The sequence below is a fragment of the Oncorhynchus nerka genome, unplaced genomic scaffold (genome assembly GCF_034236695.1).
Source record: "Oncorhynchus nerka isolate Pitt River unplaced genomic scaffold, Oner_Uvic_2.0 unplaced_scaffold_755, whole genome shotgun sequence".
Lineage (NCBI taxonomy): Eukaryota > Metazoa > Chordata > Actinopteri > Salmoniformes > Salmonidae > Oncorhynchus > Oncorhynchus nerka.
In genome coordinates this window covers 184,480-211,321 of record NW_027040456.1, presented here as the reverse complement: position 1 = coordinate 211,321, position 26,842 = coordinate 184,480, and the positions used below count along the sequence as shown (strand labels likewise).

The following is a 26,842-nucleotide window of genomic DNA, read 5'->3' as shown; positions in this document are numbered from 1 at the left end:
TACACCGTTCCCTCTGTCTACTGTTATATCTCTACCACTACACTGTTATATCTCTACCACTACACTACACTGTTATATCTCTACCAGGGACTACACTGTTATATCTCTACTACACTGTTCCCTCTGTCTGTCTACTGTTATATCTCTACCACTACACTGTTATATCTCTACCACCAGGTTCCTACCACTCTACTGTTATATCTCTACCAGGGACTACACTGTTCCCTCTGTCTGTCTACTGTTATATCTCTACCAGGGACTACACTGTTATATCTCTACCATACTGTTATATCTCTACCACTACACTGTTATATCTCTACTGTTATACTCTACCACTACACCTCTACCAGGACTACACTGTTATATCTCTACCACTACACTGTTACTGTTATCTCTACCAGGGACTACACTGTTATATATCTACCACTACACTGTTATATCTCTACCACTGGGACTTACTGTTATATCTCTACCACTACACTGTTATATCTCTACCACTACACTGTCCACTACACTACCAGGGACATATATCTCTACCACTACACTGTTATATCTCTACCAGGGACTACACTGTTATATCTCTACCACTACACTGTTATATCTCTACCACTACACTGTTATACTCTACCACTACACTGTTATATCTCTCCACTACACTGTTATATCACTACACTGTTATATCTCTACCAGGGACTACACTGTTATATCTCTACCAGGGACTACACTGTCCCCCCGTCCCCCCGTCTGTCTGTCTGTCTGTCTATATATCTACCACAACACTGTTATATCTCTACCAGGGACAACACTGTTATATCTCTACCAGGGACTACACTGTTATATCTCTACCAGGGACTACACTGTTATATCTCTACCAGGGACTACACTGTTATATCTCTACCAGGGACTACACTCTACCAGGGACTACACTGTTATATCTCTACCACTACACTGTTATATCTCTACCAGGGACAACACTGTTATATCTCTATACACTCTACCACTACACTGTTATATCTCTACCAGGGACTACACTGTTATATCTCTACCAGGGACTACACTGTTATATCTCTACCAGGGGACAACACTGTTATATCTCTACCACTACACTGTTATATCTCTACCACTACACTGTTATATCTCTACCACTACACTGTTATATATCTACCACTACACTGTTATATCTCTACCAGGGACAACACTGTTATATCTCTACCACTACACTGTTATATCTCTACCAGGGACTACACTGTTATCTCTCTACCAGGGACTACACTGTTATCTCTCTACCACTACACTACACTGTTATATCTCTACCAGGGACTACACTGTTATATCTCTACCAGGGACTACACTGTTATATCTCTACCAGGGACTACACTGTTATATCTCTACCAGGGACTACACTGTTATATATCTACCACTACACTGTTATATCTCTACCAGGGACTACACTGTTATATCTCTACCAGGGACAACACTGTTATATCTCTACTACACGGTTATACTCTACCACTACACTGTTATATCTCTACCACTACACTGTTATATCTCTACCACTGTTATATCACCAGGGACAACACTGTTATACTCTACCACTACACTGTTATATCTCTACCACTACACTGTTATATCTCTACCACTACACTGTTATATCTCTACCACTACACTGTTATATCTCTACTCTACCACTACACTGTCCCTACCAGGGACTACACTGTCCCTCTACCAGGGACTACACTGTCTGTCTGTCTACACTGTTATATCTCAGGGACAACACTGTTATATCTCTACCAGGGACTACACTGTTATATCTCTACCAGGGACTACACTGTTATATCTCTACCAGGGACTACACTGTTATATCTCTACCAGGGACTACACTGTTATATCTCTACCAGGGACTACACTGTTATATCTCTACCACTACACTGTTATATCTCTACCAGGGACAACACTGTTATATCTCTACCTACACTGTTATACTACACTACACTGTTATATCTCTACCAGGGACTACACTGTTATATCTCTACCAGGGACTACACTGTTATATCTCTACCAGGGACTACACTGTTATATCTCTACCACTACACTGTTATATCTCTACCACTACACTGTTATATCTCTACCACTACACTGTTATATCTCTACCACTACACTGTTATATCTCTACCAGGGACTACACTGTTATATCTCTACCACTACACTGTTATATCTCTACCAGGGACTACACTGTTATCTCTCTACCAGGGACTACACTGTTATCTCTCTACCACTACACTGTTATATCTCTACCAGGGACTACACTGTTATATCTCTACCAGGGACTACACTGTTATATCTCTACCAGGGACTACACTGTTATATCTCTACCAGGGACTACACTGTTATATATCTACCACTACACTGTTATATCTCTACCAGGGACACCACTACTGTTATATCTCTACCAGGGACAACACTGTTATCTATCTCTCTACCACTACACTGTTATATCTCTACCACTACACTGTTACATCTCTACCAGGGACTACACTGTTATATCTCTAGGGACTACACTGTTATATCTCTACCACTACACTGTTATATCTCTACCAGGGACTACACTGTTATATCTCTACCAGGGACTACACTGGGACTACACTGTTATATCTCTACCAGGGACTACACTGTTATCTCTCTACCACTACACTGTTATATCTCTACCAGGGACTACACTGTTATATCTCTACCAGGGACTACACTGTTATATCTCTACCAGGGACTACACTGTTATATCTCTACCAGGGACTACACTGTTATATCTCTACCACTACACTGTTATATATCTACCACTACACTGTTATATCTCTACCAGGGACAACACTGTTATATCTCTACCACTACACTGTTATATCTCTACCAGGGACTACACTGTTATCTCTCTACTACACTGGGACTACACTGTTATCTCTCTACACACTACACTACACTGTTATATCTCTACCAGGGACTACACTGTTATATCTCTACCAGGGACTACACTGTTATATCTCTACCACTACACTGACTACACTGTTATCTCTCTACCAGGGACTACACTGTTATATCTCTACCAGGGACTACACTGTTATCTCTCTACCAGGGACTACACTGTTATCTCTCTACCAGGGACTACACTGTTATATCTCTACCAGGGACTACACTGTTATATCTCTACCAGGGACTACACTGTTATATCTCTACCAGGGACTGTTATATCACCACTACACTGTTATATCTCTACCAGGGACTACACTGTTATATCTCTACCAGGGACACTGTTATATCTCTACCACTACACTGTTATATCTCTACCAGGGACTACACTGTTATATCTCTACCACTACACTGTTATATCTCTACCACTACACTGTTATATCTACCACTACACTGTTATATCTCTACCAGGGACTACACTGTTATATCTCTACCACTACACTGTTATATCTCTACCAGGGACTACACTGTTATCTCTCTACCAGGGACTACACTGTTATCTCTCTACCACTACACTGTTATATCTCTACCAGGGACTACACTGTTATATCTCTACCAGGGACTACACTGTTATATCTCTACCAGGGACTACACTGTTATATCTCTACCAGGGACTACACTGTTATATATCTACCACTACACTGTTATATCTCTACCAGGGACAACACTGTTATATCTCTACCAGGGACAACACTGTTATATCTCTACCACTACACTGTTATATCTACCACTACACTGTTACATCTCTACCAGGGACTACACCAGGGACTACACTGTTATATCTCTACCACTACACTGTTATATCTCTACCAGGGACTACACTGTTATATCTCTACCAGGGACTACACTGTTATATCTCTACCAGGGACTACACTGTTATCTCTCTACCACTACACTGTTATATCTCTACCAGGGACTACACTGTTATATCTCTACCAGGGACTACACTGTTATATCTCTACCAGGGACTACACTGTTATATCTCTACCAGGGACTACACTGTTATATCTCTACCACTACACTGTTATATATCTACCACTACACTGTTATATCTCTACCAGGGACAACACTGTTATATCTCTACCACTACACTGTTATATCTCTACCAGGGACTACACTGTTATCTCTCTACCAGGGACTACACTGTTATCTCTCTACCACTACACTGTTATATCTCTACAGGGACTACACTGTTATATCTCTACCAGGGACTACACTGTTATCTCTCTACCAGGGACTACACTGTTATCTCTCTACCAGGGACTACACTGTTATCTCTCTACCAGGGACTACACTGTTATCTCTCTACCAGGGACTACACTGTTATCTCTCTACCAGGGACTACACTGTTATCTCTCTACCAGGGACTACACTGTTATATCTCTACCAGGGACTACACTGTTATATCTCTACCAGGGACTACACTGTTATATCTCTACCAGGGACTACACTGTTATATCTCTACCACTACACTGTTATATCTCTACCAGGGACTACACTGTTATATCTACCACTACACTGTTATATCTACCACTACACTGTTACATCTCTACCAGGGACTACACCAGGGACTACACTGTTATATATCTCTACCACTACACTGTTATATCTCTACCAGGGACTACACTGTTATATCTCTACCAGGGACTACACTGTTATATCTCTACCAGGGACAAACTGTTATATCTCTACCACTACACTGTTATATCTCTACCACTACACTGTTATATCTCTACCACTACACTGTTATATATCTACCACTACACTGTTATATCTCTACCAGGGACAACACTGTTATATCTCTACCACTACACTGTTATATCTCTACCAGGGACTACACTGTTATCTCTCTACCAGGGACTACACTGTTATCTCTCTACCACTACACTGTTATATCTCTACCAGGGACTACACTGTTATATCTCTACCAGGGACTACACTGTTATATCTCTACCAGGGACTACACTGTTATATCTCTACCAGGGACTACACTGTTATATCTCTACCAGGGACTACACTGTTATATCTCTACCACTACACTGTTATATATCTACCACTACACTGTTATATCTCTACCAGGGACAACACTGTTATATCTCTACCAGGGACAACACTGTTATATCTCTACCACTACACTGTTATATCTACCACTACACTGTTACATCTCTACCAGGGACAACACTGTTATATCTCTACCACTACACTGTTATATCTCTACCAGGGACTACACTGTTATATCTCTACCAGGGACTACACTGTTATATCTCTACCAGGGACTACACTGTTATCTCTCTACCACTACACTGTTATATCTCTACCAGGGACTACACTGTTATATCTCTACCAGGGACTACACTGTTATATCTCTACCAGGGACTACACTGTTATATCTCTACCAGGGACTACACTGTTATATATCTACCACTACACTGTTATATATCTACCACTACACTGTTATATCTCTACCAGGGACAACACTGTTATATCTCTACCACTACACTGTTATATCTCTACCAGGGACTACACTGTTATCTCTCTACCAGGGACTACACTGTTATCTCTCTACCACTACACTGTTATATCTCTACGGGACTACAATTATATCTCTACCAGACTACACTGTTATATCTCTACCAGGGACTACACTGTTATCTCTCTACCAGGGACTACACTGTTATCTCTCTACAAGGGACTACACTGTTATCTCTCTACCATGGACTACACTGTTATCTCTCTACCAGGGACTACACTGTTATCTCTCTACCAGGGACTACACTGTTATCTCTCTACCAGGGACTACACTGTTATCTCTCTACCAGGGACTACACTGTTATCTCTCTACCAGGGACTACACTGTTATCTCTCTACCAGGGACTACACTGTTATATCTCTACCAGGGACTACACTGTTATATCTCTACCAGGGACTACACTGTTATATCTCTACCAGGGACTACACTGTTATATCTCTACCACTACACTGTTATATCTCTACCAGGGACTACACTGTTATATCTACCACTACACTGTTACATCTCTACCAGGGACTACACCAGGGACTACACTGTTATATCTCTACCAGGGACTACACTGTTATATCTCTACCACTACACTGTTATATCTCTACCACTACACTGTCATATCTCTACCACTACACTGTCATATCTCTACCAGGGACTACACTGTTATATCTACCACTACACTGTTATATCTCTACCACTACACTGTTATATCTCTACAACTACACTGTTATATCTCTACCAGGGACTACACTGTTATATCTCTACCACTACACTGTTATATCTCTACAACTACACTGTTACATCTCTACCAGGGACTACACTGTTATATCTCTACCAGGGACTACACTATTATATCTCTCCCACTACACTGTCATATCTCTACCCCTACACTGTCATATCTCTACCAGGGACTACACTGTTATATCTCTACAACTACACTGTTACATCTCTACCAGGGACTACACCAGGGACTACACTTATCTCTCTATCACTACACTGTTATATCTCTACCAGGGACTACACTGTTATATCTCTACCAGGGACTACACTGTTATATCTCTACCACTACACTGTTATATCTCTACAACTACACTGTTACATCTCTACCAGGGACTACACCAGGGACTACACTGTTATATATCTACCAGGGACTACACTGTTATATCTCTACCAGGGACTACACTGTTATATCTCTACCAGGGACTACACTGTTATATCTCTACCAGGGACTACACTGTTATATCTCTACCAGGGACTACACTGTTATATCTCTACCAGGGACTACACTGTTATATCTCTACCAGGGACTACACTGTTATATCTCTACCAGGGACTACACTGTTATATCTCTCCCACTACACTGTTATATCTCTACCAGGGACTACACTGTTATATCTCTCCACTGTTATATCTCTACCAGGGACTACACTGTTATATCTCTACCAGGGACTACACTGTTATATCTCTACCAGGGACTACACTGTTATATCTCTACCAGGGACTACACTGTTATATCTCTACCACTACACTGTTATATCTCTACCACTACACTGTTATATCTCTACCACTACACTGTTATATCTCTACCAGGGACAACACTGTTATATCTCTACCAGGGACAACACTGTTATATCTCTACCACTACACTGTTATATCTCTACCAGGGACAACACTGTTATATCTCTACCACTACACTGTTATATCTCTACCAGGGACAACACTGTTATATCTCTACCAGGGACAACACTGTTATATCTCTACCACTACACTGTTATATCTCTACCAGGGACTACACTGTTATATCTCTACCAGGGACTACACTGTTATATCTCTACCACTACACTGTTATATCTCTACCAGGGACAACACTGTTATATCTCTACCACTACACTGTTATATCTCTACCAGGGACTACACTGTTATATCTCTACCACTACACTGTTATATCTCTACCAGGGACAACACTGTTATATCTCTACCAGGGACTACACTGTTATATCTCTACCACTACACTGTTATATCTCTACCAGGGACTACACTGTTATATCTCTACCAGGGACTACACTGTTATATCTCTACCAGGGACTACACTGTTATATCTCTACCACTACACTGTGATATCTCTACCAGGGACTACACTGTTATATCTCTACCACTACACTGTTATATCTCTACCACTACACTGTTATATCTCTACCAGGGACAACACTGTTATATCTCTACCAGGGACAACACTGTTATATCTCTACCAGGGACTACACTGTTATATCTCTACCAGGGACTACACTGTTATATCTCTACCACTACACTGTTATATCTCTACCACTACACTGTTATATCTCTACCACTACACTGTTATATCTCTACCACTACACTGTTATATCTCTACCAGGGACTACACTGTTATATCTCTACCACTACACTGTTATATCTCTACCAGGGACAACACTGTTATATCTCTACCAGGGACTACACTGTTATATCTCTACCAGGGACTACACTGTTATATCTCTACCACTACACTGTTATATCTCTACCAGGGACAACACTGTTATATCTCTACCAGGGACAACACTGTTATATCTCTACCAGGGACAACACTGTTATATCTCTACCAGGGACTACACTGTTATATCTCTACCACTACACTGTTATATCTCTACCACTACACTGTTATATCTCTACCACTACACTGTTATATCTCTACCAGGGACTACACTGTTATATCTCTACCACTACACTGTTATATCTCTACCACTACACTGTTATATCTCTACCACTACACTGTTATATCTCTACCAGGGACTACACTGTTATATCTCTACCAGGGACTACACTGTTATATCTCTACCACTACACTGTTATATCTCTACCAGGGACAACACTGTTATATCTCTACCAGGGACTACACTGTTATATCTCTACCAGGGACAACACTGTTATATCTCTACCAGGGACTACACTGTTATATCTCTACCACTACACACTGTTATATCTCTACCACTACACTGTTATATCTCTACCAGGGACTACACTGTTATATCTCTACCAGGGACTACACTGTTATATCTCTACCAGGGACAACCCTGTTATATCTCTACCACTACACTGTTATATCTCTACCACTACACTGTTATATCTCTACCACTACACTGTTATATCTCTACCACTACACTGTTATATCTCTACCAGGGACAACACTGTTATATCTCTACCACTACACTGTTATATCTCTACCAGGGACTACACTGTTATCTCTCTACCAGGGACTACACTGTTATCTCTCTACCAGGGACTACACTGTTATATCTCTACCAGGGACTACACTGTTATATCTCTACCAGGGACTACACTGTTATATCTCTACCAGGGACTACACTGTTATATCTACCACTACACTGTTATATCTACCACTACACTGTTATATCTCTACCAGGGACTACACCAGGGACTACACTGTTATATCTCTACCACTACACTGTTAAACTCTACCACTACACTGTTATACTCTACCACTACACGTTATATCTACCACTACACGGTAATACTCTACCACTACACTGTTATACTCTACCACTACACTGTTATACTCTACCACTACACTGTTATACTCTACCACTACACTGTTATATCTCTACCACTACACTGTCCCCTACCACTACGTCCCCTGTCTGTCTGTCTGTCTGTCTACTACAGGGACAACACTGTTATATCTCTACCAGGGACAACACTGTTATATCTCTACCAGGGACTACACTGTTATATCTCTACAACTACACTGTTATATCTCTACCACTACACTGTTATATCTCTACCAGGGACAACACTGTTATATCTCTACTGTTATATCTCTACCACTACACTGTTATATCTCTACCAGGGACAACACTGTTATATCTCTACCACTACACTGTTATATCTCTACCAGGGACAACACTGTTATATCTCTACCAGGGACAACACTGTTACACTGTTATATCTCTACCAGGGACTACACTGTTATATCTCTACCAGGGACTACACTGTTATATCTCTACCAGGGACTACACTGTTATATCTCTACCAGGGACAACACTGTTATATCTCTACCACTACACTGTTATATCTCTACCAGGGACTACACTGTTATATCTCTACCACTACACTGTTATATCTCTACCAGGGACAACACTGTTATATCTCTACCAGGGACTACACTGTTATATCTCTACCACTACACTGTTATATCTCTACCAGGGACTACACTGTTATATCTCTACCAGGGACTACACTGTTATATCTCTACCAGGGACTACACTGTTATATCTCTACCACTACACTGTTATATCTCTACCAGGGACTACACTGTTATATCTCTACCACTACACTGTTATATCTCTACCACTACACTGTTATATCTCTACCAGGGACAACACTGTTATATCTCTACCAGGGACAACACTGTTATATCTCTACCAGGGACTACACTGTTATATCTCTACCAGGGACTACACTGTTATATCTCTACCACTACACTGTTATATCTCTACCACTACACTGTTATATCTCTACCACTACACTGTTATATCTCTACCACTACACTGTTATATCTCTACCAGGGACTACACTGTTATATCTCTACCACTACACTGTTATATCTCTACCAGGGACAACACTGTTATATCTCTACCAGGGACTACACTGTTATATCTCTACCAGGGACTACACTGTTATATCTCTACCACTACACTGTTATATCTCTACCAGGGACAACACTGTTATATCTCTACCAGGGACAACACTGTTATATCTCTACCAGGGACAACACTGTTATATCTCTACCAGGGACTACACTGTTATATCTCTACCACTACACTGTTATATCTCTACCACTACACTGTTATATCTCTACCACTACACTGTTATATCTCTACCAGGGACTACACTGTTATATCTCTACCACTACACTGTTATATCTCTACCACTACACTGTTATATCTCTACCACTACACTGTTATATCTCTACCAGGGACTACACTGTTATATCTCTACCAGGGACTACACTGTTATATCTCTACCACTACACTGTTATATCTCTACCAGGGACAACACTGTTATATCTCTACCAGGGACTACACTGTTATATCTCTACCAGGGACAACACTGTTATATCTCTACTACTACACTGTTATATCTCTACCACTACACTGTTATATCTCTACCACTACACTGTTATCTCTCTACCAGGGACTACACTGTTATCTCTCTACCAGGGACTACACTGTTATATCTCTACCAGGGACAACCCTGTTATATCTCTACCACTACACTGTTATATCTCTACCACTACACTGTTATATCTCTACCACTACACTGTTATATATCTACCACTACACTGTTATATCTCTACCAGGGACAACACTGTTATATCTCTACCACTACACTGTTATATCTCTACCAGGGACTACACTGTTATCTCTCTACCAGGGACTACACTGTTATCTCTCTACCAGGGACTACACTGTTATATCTCTACCAGGGACTACACTGTTATATCTCTACCAGGGACTACACTGTTATATCTCTACCAGGGACTACACTGTTATATCTACCACTACACTGTTATATCTACCACTACACTGTTACATCTCTACCAGGGACTACACCAGGGACTACACTGTTATATCTCTACCACTACACGGTTAAACTCTACCACTACACTGTTATACTCTACCACTACACGGTTATACTCTACCACTACACGGTAATACTCTACCACTACACTGTTATACTCTACCACTACACTGTTATACTCTACCACTACACTGTTATACTCTACCACTACACTGTTATATCTCTACCACTACACTGTCCCCCCGTCCCCCCGTCTGTCTGTCTGTCTGTCTACCAGGGACAACACTGTTATATCTCTACCAGGGACAACACTGTTATATCTCTACCAGGGACTACACTGTTATATCTCTACAACTACACTGTTATATCTCTACCACTACACTGTTATATCTCTACCAGGGACAACACTGTTATATCTCTACCACTACACTGTTATATCTCTACCAGGGACTACACTGTTATATCTCTACCAGGGACTACACTGTTATATCTCTACCAGGGACTACACTGTTATATCTCTACCACTACACTGTTATATCTCTACCACTACACTGTTATATCTCTACCACTACACTGTTATATCTCTACCAGGGACAACACTGTTATCTCTCTACCAGGGACTACACTGTTATATCTCTACCAGGGACTACACTGTTATATCTCTACCAGGGACTACACTGTTATATCTCTACCAGGGACTACACTGTTATATCTCTACCACTACACTGTTATATCTCTACCAGGGACAACACTGTTATATCTCTACCAGGGACAACACTGTTATATCTCTACCACTACACTGTTATATCTCTACCAGGGACAACACTGTTATATCTCTACCACTACACTGTTATATCTCTACCAGGGACTACACTGTTATATCTCTACCAGGGACTACACTGTTATATCTCTCTACCACTACACTGTTATATCTCTATCAGGGACTACACTGTTATCTCTCTACCAGGGACTACACTGTTATATCTCTACCAGGGACTACACTGTTATATCTCTACCAGGGACTACACTGTTATATCTCTCTACCACTACACTGTTATATCTCTATCAGGGACTACACTGTTATCTCTCTACCAGGGACTACACTGTTATATCTCTACCAGGGACTACACTGTTATATCTCTACCAGGGACTACACTGTTATATCTCTACCAGGGACTACACTGTTATATCTCTACCACTACACTGTTATATCTCTCTCCCAGCTCTATCACTATGTTTCTATCAATCTGTCTGTTTCTCCCTCTGCCATTGTCTCCCGCTCTCTGTCCATCACCACCTAGTGGCTTCATAACCAGCTTCTCCACACCTCATTAACTCACGGTCTGTCTTCTGTCATCGCACACACACAGCTCCACCCCTACACACACACCTCCACCCCTACACACACACAGCTCCACCCCTACACACACACACACACACACCTCCACCCCTACACACACACACACACCTACACACACACACCTCCACCCCTACACACACACACCTCCACCCCTACACACACACACACCTCCACCCCTACACACACACACACACTCCACACACACACTCCCACACACACCTCCACCCCTACACACACTCCACCCTACACACACACACACTGTTATATCTCCACCTCCACACCTCCACCCCCACACACACACACCTCCACCCCCCCACACACACACACACCTCCACACCTCCACCCCTACCACACACACACAAACCTCCACACACCCCTACACACACACACACACACACACCTCCACCCCTACACACACACACACACACACACACACACACCTCCACCCCTACACACACACACACCTCCACCCCTACACACACACACACACACACCTCCACCCCTACACACACACACACCTCCACACACACACACACCTCCACACACACACCTCCACCCCTACACACACCTCCACCCCTACACACACCTCCACCTCCACCCACCACACACACACACCTCCACCCCCCACACCTCCACCCCCCCCTCCACACACACACACACCTCCACCCCCACTCCACCCCCCACACACACAAACCTCCACACACACACCTCCACACACACACACACACACACAAACCTCCACACACACACACACACACACACACACACACCTCCACACACACACACACACACACCTCCACACACACACACACACACCCACCTGGGGCAGCGATGGGTACTCCGTTGATGCTGGTGAGTTCCTCGGCGGGGCGCTCCTCGATGACAATGTGCCGGCCGCTCTCCAGACTCAGGTCACATGACGTGCTAGGCGCCGCCACGTAGAACGGGATCCCATGGTGCTTTGCGGCGATGGCCAGCTGGTACGTGCCGATTTTGTTGGCCGTGTCACCGTTAGCAACCACCCTGTCCGCCCCTACGACAACAGCTGAGACGGGGAGAGGAAGAGAGGGAAGGGACAGAGAGAGAGAGAGAGAGAGAGAGAGAGAGAGAGAGAGAGAGAGAGAGAGAGAGAGAGGGGAAGGGGTAGACAGAGGTAGAGAGGGAAGGGGTAGACAGAGAGAGAGAGAGAGGAAGGGATAGACAGAGAGAGCGAGAGAGAGAAAGGGATAGACAGAGAGAGCGAGAGAGAGAGAGAGGAAGAGAGGGAAGGGGTAGACAGAGAGAGAGAGAGGAAGAGAGAGAAGGGATAGTTAGACAGGCAGTCAGACAGGCAGTCAGTCAGTTAGACAGGCAGTCAGACAGGCAGTCAGTCAGTTAGACAGGCAGTCAGGCAGGCAGTCAGACAGGCAGTCAGACAGCTTCTATCTCAAGGCCATCAGACTGTTAAACAGCCACCACTAACATTGAGTGGCTGCTGCCAACACACTGACACTGACTCAACTCCAGCCACTTTAATAATGGGAATTGATGGGAAATTATGTAAATATATCACTAGCCACTTTAAACAATGCTACCTAATATAATGTTTACATACCCTACATTATTCATCTCATATGTATATGTATATACTGTACTCTATATCATCTACTGCATCCTTATGTAATACATGTATCACTAGCCACTTTAACTATGCCACTTTGTTTACATACTCATCTCATATGTATATACTGTACTCAATACCATCTACTGTATCTTGCCTATGCCGCTCTGTACCATCACTCATTCATATATCTTTATGTACATATTCTTTATCCCCTTACACTGTGCATAAGACAGTAGTTTTGGAATTGTTAGTTAGATTACTTGTTGGGTATTACTGCATTGTCGGAACTAGAAGCACAAGCATTTCGCTACACTCGCATTAACATCTGCTAACCATGTGTATGTGACAAATAAAATTTGATTTGATTTGAATTGATTTTACAGGCAGGCAGGCAGACAGACAGGCAGACAGACAGGCAGACAGACAGGCAGACAGGCAGGCAGACAGACAGGCAGGCAGACAGACAGGCAGGCAGACAGACAGGCAGACAGGCAGGCAGGCAGGCAGGCAGGCTGTGTATACCTGTGATGCTCTTCTCTCTCATGGTGAGTGCAGCCATGCTGTCTGTGATGAGAGTAGCAGGGAAACCTTCAGCCACGGCCTCATAGGCTGTCAGTCTGGCCCCTTGGTTATAGGGTCTGGTCTCTGTACAATACATCCGCTTCAGTCTGCCGAGAGCATGGAGGGAACGCACCACACCTGGAGACACACACACTGGTTATAGTCTGGTACTAGAGCATGGAGGGAACGCACCACACCTGGAGACACACACACTGGTTATAGTCTGGTACTAGAGCATGGAGGGAACTCACTACACCTGGAGACACTGGTTATAGTCTGGTACTAGAGCATGGAGGGAACGCACCACACCTGGAGACACACACACTGGTTATAGTCTGGTACTAGAACATGGAGGGAACGCACCACACCTGGAGACACACACACTGGTTATAGTCTGGTACTAGAACATGGAGGGAACGCACCACACCTGGAGACACTGGTTATAGTCTGGTACTAGAGCATGGAGGGAACGCACTACACCTGGAGACACTGGTTATAGTCTGGTACTAGAGCATGGAGGGAACGCACCACACCTGGAGACACACACACTGGTTATAGTCTGGTACTAGAACATGGAGGGAACGCACCACACCTGGAGACACTGGTTATAGTCTGGTACTAGAGCATGGAGGGAACGCACCACACCTGGAGACACACACTGGTTATAGTCTGGTACTAGAGCATGGAGGGAACGCACCACACCTGGAGACACACACTGGTTATAGTCTGGTACTAGAGCATGGAGGGAACGCACCACACCTGGAGACACACACACTGGTTATAGTCTGGTACTAGAGCATGGAGGGAACGCACCACACCTGGAGACACTGGTTATAGTCTGGTACTAGAACATGGAGGGAACGCACCACACCTGGAGACACACACACTGGTTATAGTCTGGTACTAGAGCATGGAGGGAACGCACTACACCTGGAGACACTGGTTATAGTCTGGTACTAGAGCATGGAGGGAACGCACCACACCTGGAGACACACACACTGGTTATAGTCTGGTACTAGAGCATGGAGGGAACGCACTACACCTGGAGACACTGGTTATAGTCTGGTACTAGAGCATGGAGGGAACGCACCACACCTGGAGACACACACACTGGTTATAGTCTGGTACTAGAACATGGAGGGAACGCACCACACCTGGAGACACACACACTGGTTATAGTCTGGTACTAGAGCATGGAGGGAACGCACCACACCTGGAGACACTGGTTATAGTCTGGTACTAGAGCATGGAGGGAACGCACCACACCTGGAGACACACACTGGTTATAGTCTGGTACTAGAGTATGGAGGGAACGCACCACACCTGGAGACACACACTGGTTATAGTCTGGTACTAGAACATGGAGGGAACGCACTACACCTGGAGACACTGGTTATAGTCTGGTACTAGAGCACAGAGACACACTGGTTATAGTCTGGTACTAGAGCATGGAGGGAACGCACCACACCTGGAGACACTGGTTATAGTCTGGTACTAGAGCATGGAGGGAACGCACCACACCTGGAGACACACACACTGGTTATAGTCTGGTACTAGAACATGGAGGGAACGCACCACACCTGGAGACACACACTGGTTATAGTCTGGTACTAGAGCATGGAGGGAACGCACCACACCTGGAGACACACACACTGGTTATAGTCTGGTACTAGAGCATGGAGGGAACGCACCACACCTGGAGACACTGGTTATAGTCTGGTACTAGAACATGGAGGGAACGCACCACACCTGGAGACACTGGTTATAGTCTGGTACTAGAGCATGGAGGGAACGCACCACACCTGGAGACACTGGTTATAGTCTGGTACTAGAGCATGGAGGGAACGCACCACACCTGGAGACACTGGTTATAGTCTGGTACTAGAGCATGGAGGGAACGCACCACACCTGGAGACACACACACTGGTTATAGTCTGGTACTAGAACATGGAGGGAACGCACCACACCTGGAGACACTGGTTATAGTCTGGTACTAGAGCATGGAGGGAACGCACCACACCTGGAGACACTGGTTATAGTCTGGTACTAGAGCATGGAGGGAACGCACCACACCTGGAGACACACACTGGTTATAGTCTGGTACTAGAGTATGGAGGGAACGCACCACACCTGGAGACACACACTGGTTATAGTCTGGTACTAGAACATGGAGGGAACGCACCACACCTGGAGACACACACACTGGTTATAGTCTGGTACTAGAACATGGAGGGAACGCACCACACCTGGAGACACTGGTTATAGTCTGGTACTAGAGCATGGAGGGAACGCACCACACCTGGAGACACTGGTTATAGTCTGGTACTAGAGCATGGAGGGAACGCACCACACCTGGAGACACACACTGGTTATAGTCTGGTACTAGAGTATGGAGGGAACGCACCACACCTGGAGACACACACTGGTTATAGTCTGGTACTAGAACATGGAGGGAACGCACTACACCTGGAGACACTGGTTATAGTCTGGTACTAGAGCACAGAGACACACTGGTTATAGTCTGGTACTAGAGCATGGAGGGAACGCACCACACCTGGAGACACTGGTTATAGTCTGGTACTAGAGCATGGAGGGAACGCACCACACCTGGAGACACACACACTGGTTATAGTCTGGTACTAGAACATGGAGGGAACGCACTACACCTGGAGACACTGGTTATAGTCTGGTACTAGAGCATGGAGGGAACGCACCACACCTGGAGACACACACACTGGTTATAGTCTGGTACTAGAGCATGGAGGGAACGCACCACACCTGGAGACACTGGTTATAGTCTGGTACTAGAACATGGAGGGAACGCACCACACCTGGAGACACTGGTTATAGTCTGGTACTAGAGCATGGAGGGAACGCACCACACCTGGAGACACACACACTGGTTATAGTCTGGTACTAGAACATGGAGGGAACGCACCACACCTGGAGACACTGGTTATAGTCTGGTACTAGAGCATGGAGGGAACGCACCACACCTGGAGACACACACACTGGTTATAGTCTGGTACTAGAACATGGAGGGAACGCACCACACCTGGAGACACACACACTGGTTATAGTCTGGTACTAGAGCATGGAGGGAACGCACCACACCTGGAGACACTGGTTATAGTCTGGTACTAGAGCATGGAGGGAACGCACCACACCTGGAGACACACACTGGTTATAGTCTGGTACTAGAGTATGGAGGGAACGCACCACACCTGGAGACACACACTGGTTATAGTCTGGTACTAGAACATGGAGGGAACGCACTACACCTGGAGACACTGGTTATAGTCTGGTACTAGAGCACAGAGACACACTGGTTATAGTCTGGTACTAGAGCATGGAGGGAACGCACCACACCTGGAGACACTGGTTATAGTCTGGTACTAGAGCATGGAGGGAACGCACCACACCTGGAGACACACACACTGGTTATAGTCTGGTACTAGAACATGGAGGGAACGCACTACACCTGGAGACACTGGTTATAGTCTGGTACTAGAGCATGGAGGGAACGCACCACACCTGGAGACACACACACTGGTTATAGTCTGGTACTAGAGCATGGAGGGAACGCACCACACCTGGAGACACTGGTTATAGTCTGGTACTAGAACATGGAGGGAACGCACCACACCTGGAGACACTGGTTATAGTCTGGTACTAGAGCATGGAGGGAACGCACCACACCTGGAGACACTGGTTATAGTCTGGTACTAGAGCATGGAGGGAACGCACCACACCTGGAGACACTGGTTATAGTCTGGTACTAGAGCATGGAGGGAACGCACCACACCTGGAGACACACACACTGGTTATAGTCTGGTACTAGAACATGGAGGGAACGCACCACACCTGGAGACACTGGTTATAGTCTGGTACTAGAGCATGGAGGGAACGCACCACACCTGGAGACACTGGTTATAGTCTGGTACTAGAGCATGGAGGGAACGCACCACACCTGGAGACACACACTGGTTATAGTCTGGTACTAGAGTATGGAGGGAACGCACCACACCTGGAGACACACACTGGTTATAGTCTGGTACTAGAACATGGAGGAACGCACCACACCTGGAGACACACACACTGGTTATAGTCTGGTACTAGAACATGGAGGGAACGCACCACACCTGGAGACACTGGTTATAGTCTGGTACTAGAGCATGGAGGGAACGCACCACACCTGGAGACACTGGTTATAGTCTGGTACTAGAGCATGGAGGGAACGCACCACACCTGGAGACACACACTGGTTATAGTCTGGTACTAGAGTATGGAGGGAACGCACCACACCTGGAGACACACACTGGTTATAGTCTGGTACTAGAACATGGAGGGAACGCACTACACCTGGAGACACTGGTTATAGTCTGGTACTAGAGCACAGAGACACACTGGTTATAGTCTGGTACTAGAGCATGGAGGGAACGCACCACACCTGGAGACACTGGTTATAGTCTGGTACTAGAGCATGGAGGGAACGCACCACACCTGGAGACACACACACTGGTTATAGTCTGGTACTAGAACATGGAGGGAACGCACTACACCTGGAGACACTGGTTATAGTCTGGTACTAGAGCATGGAGGGAACGCACCACACCTGGAGACACACACACTGGTTATAGTCTGGTACTAGAGCATGGAGGGAACGCACCACACCTGGAGACACTGGTTATAGTCTGGTACTAGAACATGGAGGGAACGCACCACACCTGGAGACACTGGTTATAGTCTGGTACTAGAGCATGGAGGGAACGCACCACACCTGGAGACACTGGTTATAGTCTGGTACTAGAGCATGGAGGGAACGCACTACACCTGGAGACACTGGTTATAGTCTGGTACTAGAGCATGGAGGGAACGCACCACACCTGGAGACACTGGTTATAGTCTGGTACTAGAGCATGGAGGGAACGCACTACACCTGGAGACACTGGTTATAGTCTGGTACTAGAACATGGAGGGAACGCACCACACCTGGAGACACACACACTGGTTATAGTCTGGTACTAGAACATGGAGGGAACGTACCACACCTGGAGACACACACACTGGTTATAGTCTGGTACTAGAACATGGAGGGAACGTACCACACCTGGAGACACACACACTGGTTATAGTCTGGTACTAGAACATGGAGGGAACGTACCACACCTGGAGACACACACACTGGTTATAGTCTGGTACTAGAGCATGGAGGGAACGCACCACACCTGGAGACACTGGTTATAGTCTGGTACTAGAGCATGGAGGGAACGCACTACACCTGGAGACACTGGTTATAGTCTGGTACTAGAGCATGGAGGGAACGCACCACACCTGGAGACACTGGTTATAGTCTGGTACTAGAGCATGGAGGGAACGCACCACACCTGGAGACACACACACTGGTTATAGTCTGGTACTAGAGCATGGAGGGAACGCACTACACCTGGAGACACTGGTTATAGTCTGGTACTAGAGCATGGAGGGAACGCACCACACCTGGAGACACACACACTGGTTATAGTCTGGTACTAGAACATGGAGGGAACGCACCACACCTGGAGACACACACACTGGTTATAGTCTGGTACTAGAACATGGAGGGAACGCACCACACCTGGAGACACTGGTTATAGTCTGGTACTAGAACATGGAGGGAATGCACCACACCTGGAGACACTGGTTATAGTCTGGTACTAGAGCATGGAGGGAACGCACCACACCTGGAGACACTGGTTATAGTCTGGTACTAGAACATGGAGGGAACGCACTACACCTGGAGACACACACACTGGTTATAGTCTGGTACTAGAGCATGGAGGGAACGCACCACACCTGGAGACACACACACTGGTTATAGTCTGGTACTAGAGCATGGAGGGGACGCACCACACCTGGAGACACTGGTTATAGTCTGGTACTAGAACATGGAGGGAACGCACTACACCTGGAGACACTGGTTATAGTCTGGTACTAGAGCATGGAGGGAACGCACCACACCTGGAGACACTGGTTATAGTCTGGTACTAGAGCATGGAGGGAACGCACTACACCTGGAGACACTGGTTATAGTCTGGTACTAGAGAATGGAGGGAACGCACCACACCTGGAGACACACACACTGGTTATAGTCTGGTACTAGAGCATGGAGGGAACGCACTACACCTGGAGACACACACTGGTTATAGTCTGGTACTAGAACATGGAGGGAACGCACCACACCTGGAGACACACACACTGGTTATAGTCTGGTACTAGAACATGGAGGGAACGCACCACACCTGGAGACACTGGTTATAGTCTGGTACTAGAGCATGGAGACACACTGGTTATAGTCTGGAACTAGAGCACAGAGACACACTGGTTATAGTCTGGTACTAGAGCCCAGAGACACTGGTTATAGTCTGGTACTAGAGCATGGAGACACACTGGTTATAGTCTGGAACTAGAGCACAGAGACACACTGGTTATAGTCTGGTACTAGAGCACAGAGACACACTGGTTATAGTCTGGAACTAGAGCACAGAGACACACTGGTTATAGTCTGGTACTAGAGCCCAGAGACACTGGTTATAGTCTGGTACTAGAGCACAGAGACACACTGGTTATAGTCTGGTACTAGAGCACAGAGACACTGGTTATAGTCTGGTACTAGAGCACAGAGACACTCTGGTTATAGTCTGGTACTAGAGCACAGAGACACTCTGGTTATAGTCTGGTACTAGAGCCCAGAGACACCGGTTATAGTCTGGTACTAGAGCACAGAGACACTCTGGTTATAGTCTGGTACTAGAGCCCAGAGACACTCTGGTTATAGTCTGGTACTAGAGCACAGAGACACACTGGTTATAGTCTGGTACTAGAGCACAGAGACACACTGGTTATAGTCTGGTACTAGAGCACAGAGACACACTGGTTATAGTCTGGTACTAGAGCCCAGACACTCTGGTTATAGTCTGGTACTAGAGCACAGACACACTGGTTATAGTCTGGTACTAGAGCACAGAGACACTCTGGTTATAGTCTGGAACTAGAGCACAGAGACACACTGGTTATAGTCTGGTACTAGAGCCCAGAGACACTCTGGTTATAGTCTGGAACTAGAGCACAGAGACACACTGGTTATAGTCTGGTACTAGAGCCCAGAGACACTGGTTATAGTCTGGTACTAGAGCACAGAGACACACTGGTTATAGTCTGGTACTAGAGCCCAGACACACTGGTTATAGTCTGGTACTAGAGCCCAGACACACTGGTTATAGTCTGGTACTAGAGCACAGACACACTGGTTATAGTCTGGTACTAGAGCACAGAGACACTCTGGTTATAGTCTGGTACTAGAGCCCAGAGACACTGGTTATAGTCTGGTACTAGAGCCCAGAGACACTGGTTATAGTCTGGTACTAGAGCCCAGAGACACTGGTTATAGTCTGGTACTAGAGCCCAGAGACACTCTGGTTATAGTCTGGTACTAGAGCACAGAGACACACTGGTTATAGTCTGGTACTAGAGCCCAGAGACACTCTGGTTATAGTCTGGTACTAGAGCACAGAGACACACTGGTTATAGTCTGGTACTAGAGCCCAGAGACACTCTGGTTATAGTCTGGTACTAGAGCCCAGAGACACACTGGTTATAGTCTGGTACTAGAGCCCAGAGACTCTGGTTATAGTCTGGTACTAGAGCCCAGAGACACTCTGGTTATACTCTGGTACTAGAGCACAGAGACACACTGGTTATAGTCTGGTACTAGAGCCCAGAGACACTGGTTATAGTCTGGTACTAGAGCCCAGAGACACTGGTTATAGTCTGGTACTAGAGCCCAGAGACACTGGTTATAGTCTGGTACTAGAGCCCAGAGACACTCTGGTTATAGTCTGGTACTAGAGCCCAGAGACACTGGTTATAGTCTGGTACTAGAGCCCAGAGACACACTGGTTATAGTCTGGTACTAGAGCACAGAGACTCTGGTTATAGTTATAGTCGGTACTAGAGCCCAGAGACACACTGGTTATAGTCTGGTACTAGAGCACAGAGACACTGGTTATAGTCTGGTACTAGAGCACAGAGACACTGGTTATAGTCTGGTACTAGAGCCCAGACACACTGGTTATAGTCTGGTACTAGAGCACAGAGACTCTGGTTATAGTCTGGTACTAGAGCCCAGAGACACTGGTTATAGTCTGGTACTAGAGCCCAGAGACACTCTGGTTATAGTCTGGTACTAGACCTCGGAGACTCTGGTTATAGTCTGGTACTAGAGCACAGAGACACTGGTTATAGTCTGGTACTAGAGCCCAGAGACACTCTGGTTATAGTCTGGTACTAGAGCCCAGAGACACTCTGGTTATAGTCTGGTACTAGAGCCCAGAGACACTCTGGTTATAGTCTGGTACTAGAGCCCAGAGACACTGGTTATAGTCTGGTACTAGAGCCCAGAGACACTGGTTATAGTCTGGTACTAGAGCACAGACACACTGGTTATAGTCTGGTACTAGAGCCCAGAGACACTCTGGTTATAGTCTGGTACTAGAGCACAGAGACACTGGTTATAGTCTGGTACTAGAGCCCAGAGACACTGGTTATAGTCTGGTACTAGAGCCCAGAGACTCTGGTTATAGTCTGGTACTAGAGCCCAGAGACACTGGTTATAGTCTGGTACTAGAGCCCAGAGACACTGGTTATAGTCTGGTACTAGAGCCCAGAGACACTGGTTATAGTCTGGTACTAGAGCCCAGAGACACTGGTTATAGTCTGGTACTAGAGCACAGAGACACTCTGGTTATAGTCTGGTACTAGAGCCCAGAGACTCTGGTTATAGTCTGGTACTAGAGCCCAGAGACACTGGTTATAGTCTGGTACTAGAGCCCAGAGACACTGGTTATAGTCTGGTACTAGAGCCCAGAGACACTGGTTATAGTCTGGTACTAGAGCCCAGAGACACTGGTTATAGTCTGGTACTAGAGCACAGAGACACTCTGGTTATAGTCTGGTACTAGAGCCCAGAGACTCTGGTTATAGTCTGGTACTAGAGCCCAGAGACACTGGTTATAGTCTGGTACTAGAGCCCAGAGACACTGGTTATAGTCTGGTACTAGAGCCCAGAGACACTGGTTATAGTCTGGTACTAGAGCCCAGAGACACTGGTTATAGTCTGGTACTAGAGCCCAGAGACACTGGTTATAGTCTGGTACTAGAGCCCAGAGACACTGGTTATAGTCTGGTACTAGAGCCCAGAGACACTGGTTATAGTCTGGTACTAGAGCCCAGAGACACTGGTTATAGTCTGGTACTAGAGCCCAGAGACACTGGTTATAGTCTGGTACTAGAGCCCAGAGACACTGGTTATAGTCTGGTACTAGAGCACAGAGACACTGGTTATAGTCTGGTACTAGAGCATAGAGACACTGGTTATAGTCTGGTACTAGAGACACTCTGGTTATAGTCTGGTACTAGAGCACAGAGACACTCTGGTTATAGTCTGGTACTAGAGCACAGAGACACTGGTTATAGTCTGGTACTAGAGCCCAGAGACACTGGTTATAGTCTGGTACTAGAGCCCAGAGACACTGGTTATAGTCTGGTACTAGAGCCCAGAGACACTGGTTATAGTCTGGTACTAGAGCACAGAGACACTCTGGTTATAGTCTGGTACTAGAGCCCAGAGACTCTGGTTATAGTCTGGTACTAGAGCCCAGAGACACTGGTTATAGTCTGGTACTAGAGCCCAGAGACACTGGTTATAGTCTGGTACTAGAGCCCAGAGACACTGGTTATAGTCTGGTACTAGAGCCCAGAGACACTGGTTATAGTCTGGTACTAGAGCACAGAGACACTCTGGTTATAGTCTGGTACTAGAGCCCAGAGACTCTGGTTATAGTCTGGTACTAGAGCCCAGAGACACTGGTTATAGTCTGGTACTAGAGCCCAGAGACACTGGTTATAGTCTGGTACTAGAGCCCAGAGACACTGGTTATAGTCTGGTACTAGAGCCCAGAGACACTGGTTATAGTCTGGTACTAGAGCCCAGAGACACTGGTTATAGTCTGGTACTAGAGCCCAGAGACTCTGGTTATAGTCTGGTACTAAAGCCCAGAGACACTGGTTATAGTCTGGTACTAGAGCCCAGAGACACTGGTTATAGTCTGGTACTAGAGCCCAGAGACACTGGTTATAGTCTGGTACTAGAGCCCAGAGACACTGGTTATAGTCTGGTACTAGAGCATAGAGACACACTGGTTATAGTCTGGTACTAGAGCACAGAGACACTCTGGTTATAGTCTGGTACTAGAGCACAGAGACACTCTGGTTATAGTCTGGTACTAGAGCACAGAGACACTGGTTATAGTCTGGTACTAGAGCACAGAGACACACTGGTTATAGTCTGGTACTAGAGCCCAGAGACTCTGGTTATAGTCTGGTACTAGAGCCCAGAGACACTGGTTATAGTCTGGTACTAGAGCCCAGAGACACTGGTTATAGTCTGGTACTAGAGCCCAGACACACTGGTTATAGTCTGGTACTAGAGCCCAGAGACACACTGGTTATAGTCTGGTACTAGAGCACAGAGACACTCTGTCTTACCCAGTGCGGTGCCGTATCCTGCCGTGGCCAGTGACCCGGTGTTGCAGTGAGTTAAGATAGTGACAGAGTCTCGGGGAACACCAGACAGGATGTGTTGAGCTCCGTAGTTACCGATCTTCTTGTTGTCATTGACATCCCGCTCCAGCATCTCCTCGATCCAGCCAATCACACTGCAGAATGGGCGGGGATTAGAGGAGAGGGAGTGTCTGTCATAAAGCAGTCTTCCCTTTTCAACTTCTGATCTACTCTTTAGTTTAGTCCACTTTCATGTTCTGACTGTCTGGTTTCCCTCTCTCTCTCTCTGGGTCTCCCTCTCCCTCTCTGGGTCTCCCCCTCTCTCTCTCTCCCTCTCCCTCTGGGTCTCCCCCTCGCTCTCTGGGTCTCCCCCTCGCTCTCTGGGTCTCCCTCTCTCTCTCTCTGGGTCTTCCACTCACTCTCTCTGGGTCTCCCTCACTCTCTCTGGGTCTCCCTCACTCTCTCTGGGTCTCCCTCACTCTCTCTGGGTCTCCCTCTCTCTCTCTGGGTCTCCCTCTCTGGGTCTCCCTCTCTCTCTCTGGGTCTCCCTCTCTCTCTCTGGGTCTCCCTCTCTCTCTCTGGGTCTCCCTCTCTCTCTCTCTGGGTCTCCCTCTCTGGGTCTCCCTCTCTGGGTCTCCCTCTCTCTACCTCTCTGGGTCTTCCCCTCGCTCTCTCTGGGTCTTCCCCTCGCTCTCTCTGGGTCTCCCCCTCGCTCTCTCCCTACATCCATCCCTCTCTCTCTACATTCATCGCACCCTCTCTCTCTCCCTACATCCATCTCTCTCTCTCTACATTCATCGCACCCTCTCTCTCTCCCTACATCCATCCCTCTCTCTCTACATTCATCGCACCCTCTCTCTCCCTACATCCATCCCTCTCTCTCTACATTCATCGCACCCTCTCTCTCTCCCTACATCCATCCCTCTCTCTCTACATTCATCGCACCCTCTCTCTCTCCCTACATCCATCCCTCTCTCTATCCCTCTACATCCATCCCTCCCCCTCTACATCCATCCCTCCCTCCCTACATCCATCCCTCTCTCCATACCTCTCTGTGAGTTGTTCTGGGTTTTTCTCCATGCTCTCGTTCTCGGCAAACTCCATCAGTTCTCGGGCGGCCCGGCCCATATTGACGGCTGTGGGTCTTGCAGAAGTCAGGTGACACAGAGACTCCCGGATGAAGGTCACAGGGTCGTTGCCCCCGGCACCTGCGCGCAGCTCCACTGCCAGGCTCAGACAGCCTACGATGGCGATGGCAGGAGCCCCCCGTACCTGGAGGGAGAGAAGGAAAGGAGGGGGAGAAGGAATGGAGAAGGAATGGAGGGATGGAGAAGGAATGGGGGGGGGGGGGAATGGAGAGGGAATGGAGGGATGGAGAAGGAATGGGGGGGGGGGGGAATGGAGAGGGAACCAGACATCATATTGGAATTGAGCCTTTGAACATTTCTTGTAATCCTCCAGGTAAACCAGAGAGGGAGGACCTGTGTGTCTATCGAACTCTCTCATTGGTCTTTATCATACACCTGTCTCCTCCCATCTCTCCTCGCCTGCTGGAACCCCCACACTC

General features: G+C 46.3%; 1 protein-coding gene across 1 annotated transcript in view; it reads right to left on the bottom strand.

Annotated features, from left to right (window-relative positions):
* Positions 1 to 26,842, bottom strand: part of LOC135571130 (methylthioribose-1-phosphate isomerase) — a 39,644-nt gene that overhangs the window by 10,671 nt on the left and 2,131 nt on the right. Inside the window, exons 2-5 of the mRNA XM_065016928.1 lie at positions 26,324 to 26,547; positions 25,261 to 25,430; positions 14,638 to 14,814; positions 13,333 to 13,557 (exon numbers count right to left, since the gene is read on the bottom strand). Coding sequence (XP_064873000.1) covers positions 13,333 to 13,557; positions 14,638 to 14,814; positions 25,261 to 25,430; positions 26,324 to 26,547 — 796 coding nt within the window. The remainder of the gene's footprint in view (positions 1 to 13,332; positions 13,558 to 14,637; positions 14,815 to 25,260; positions 25,431 to 26,323; positions 26,548 to 26,842) is intronic.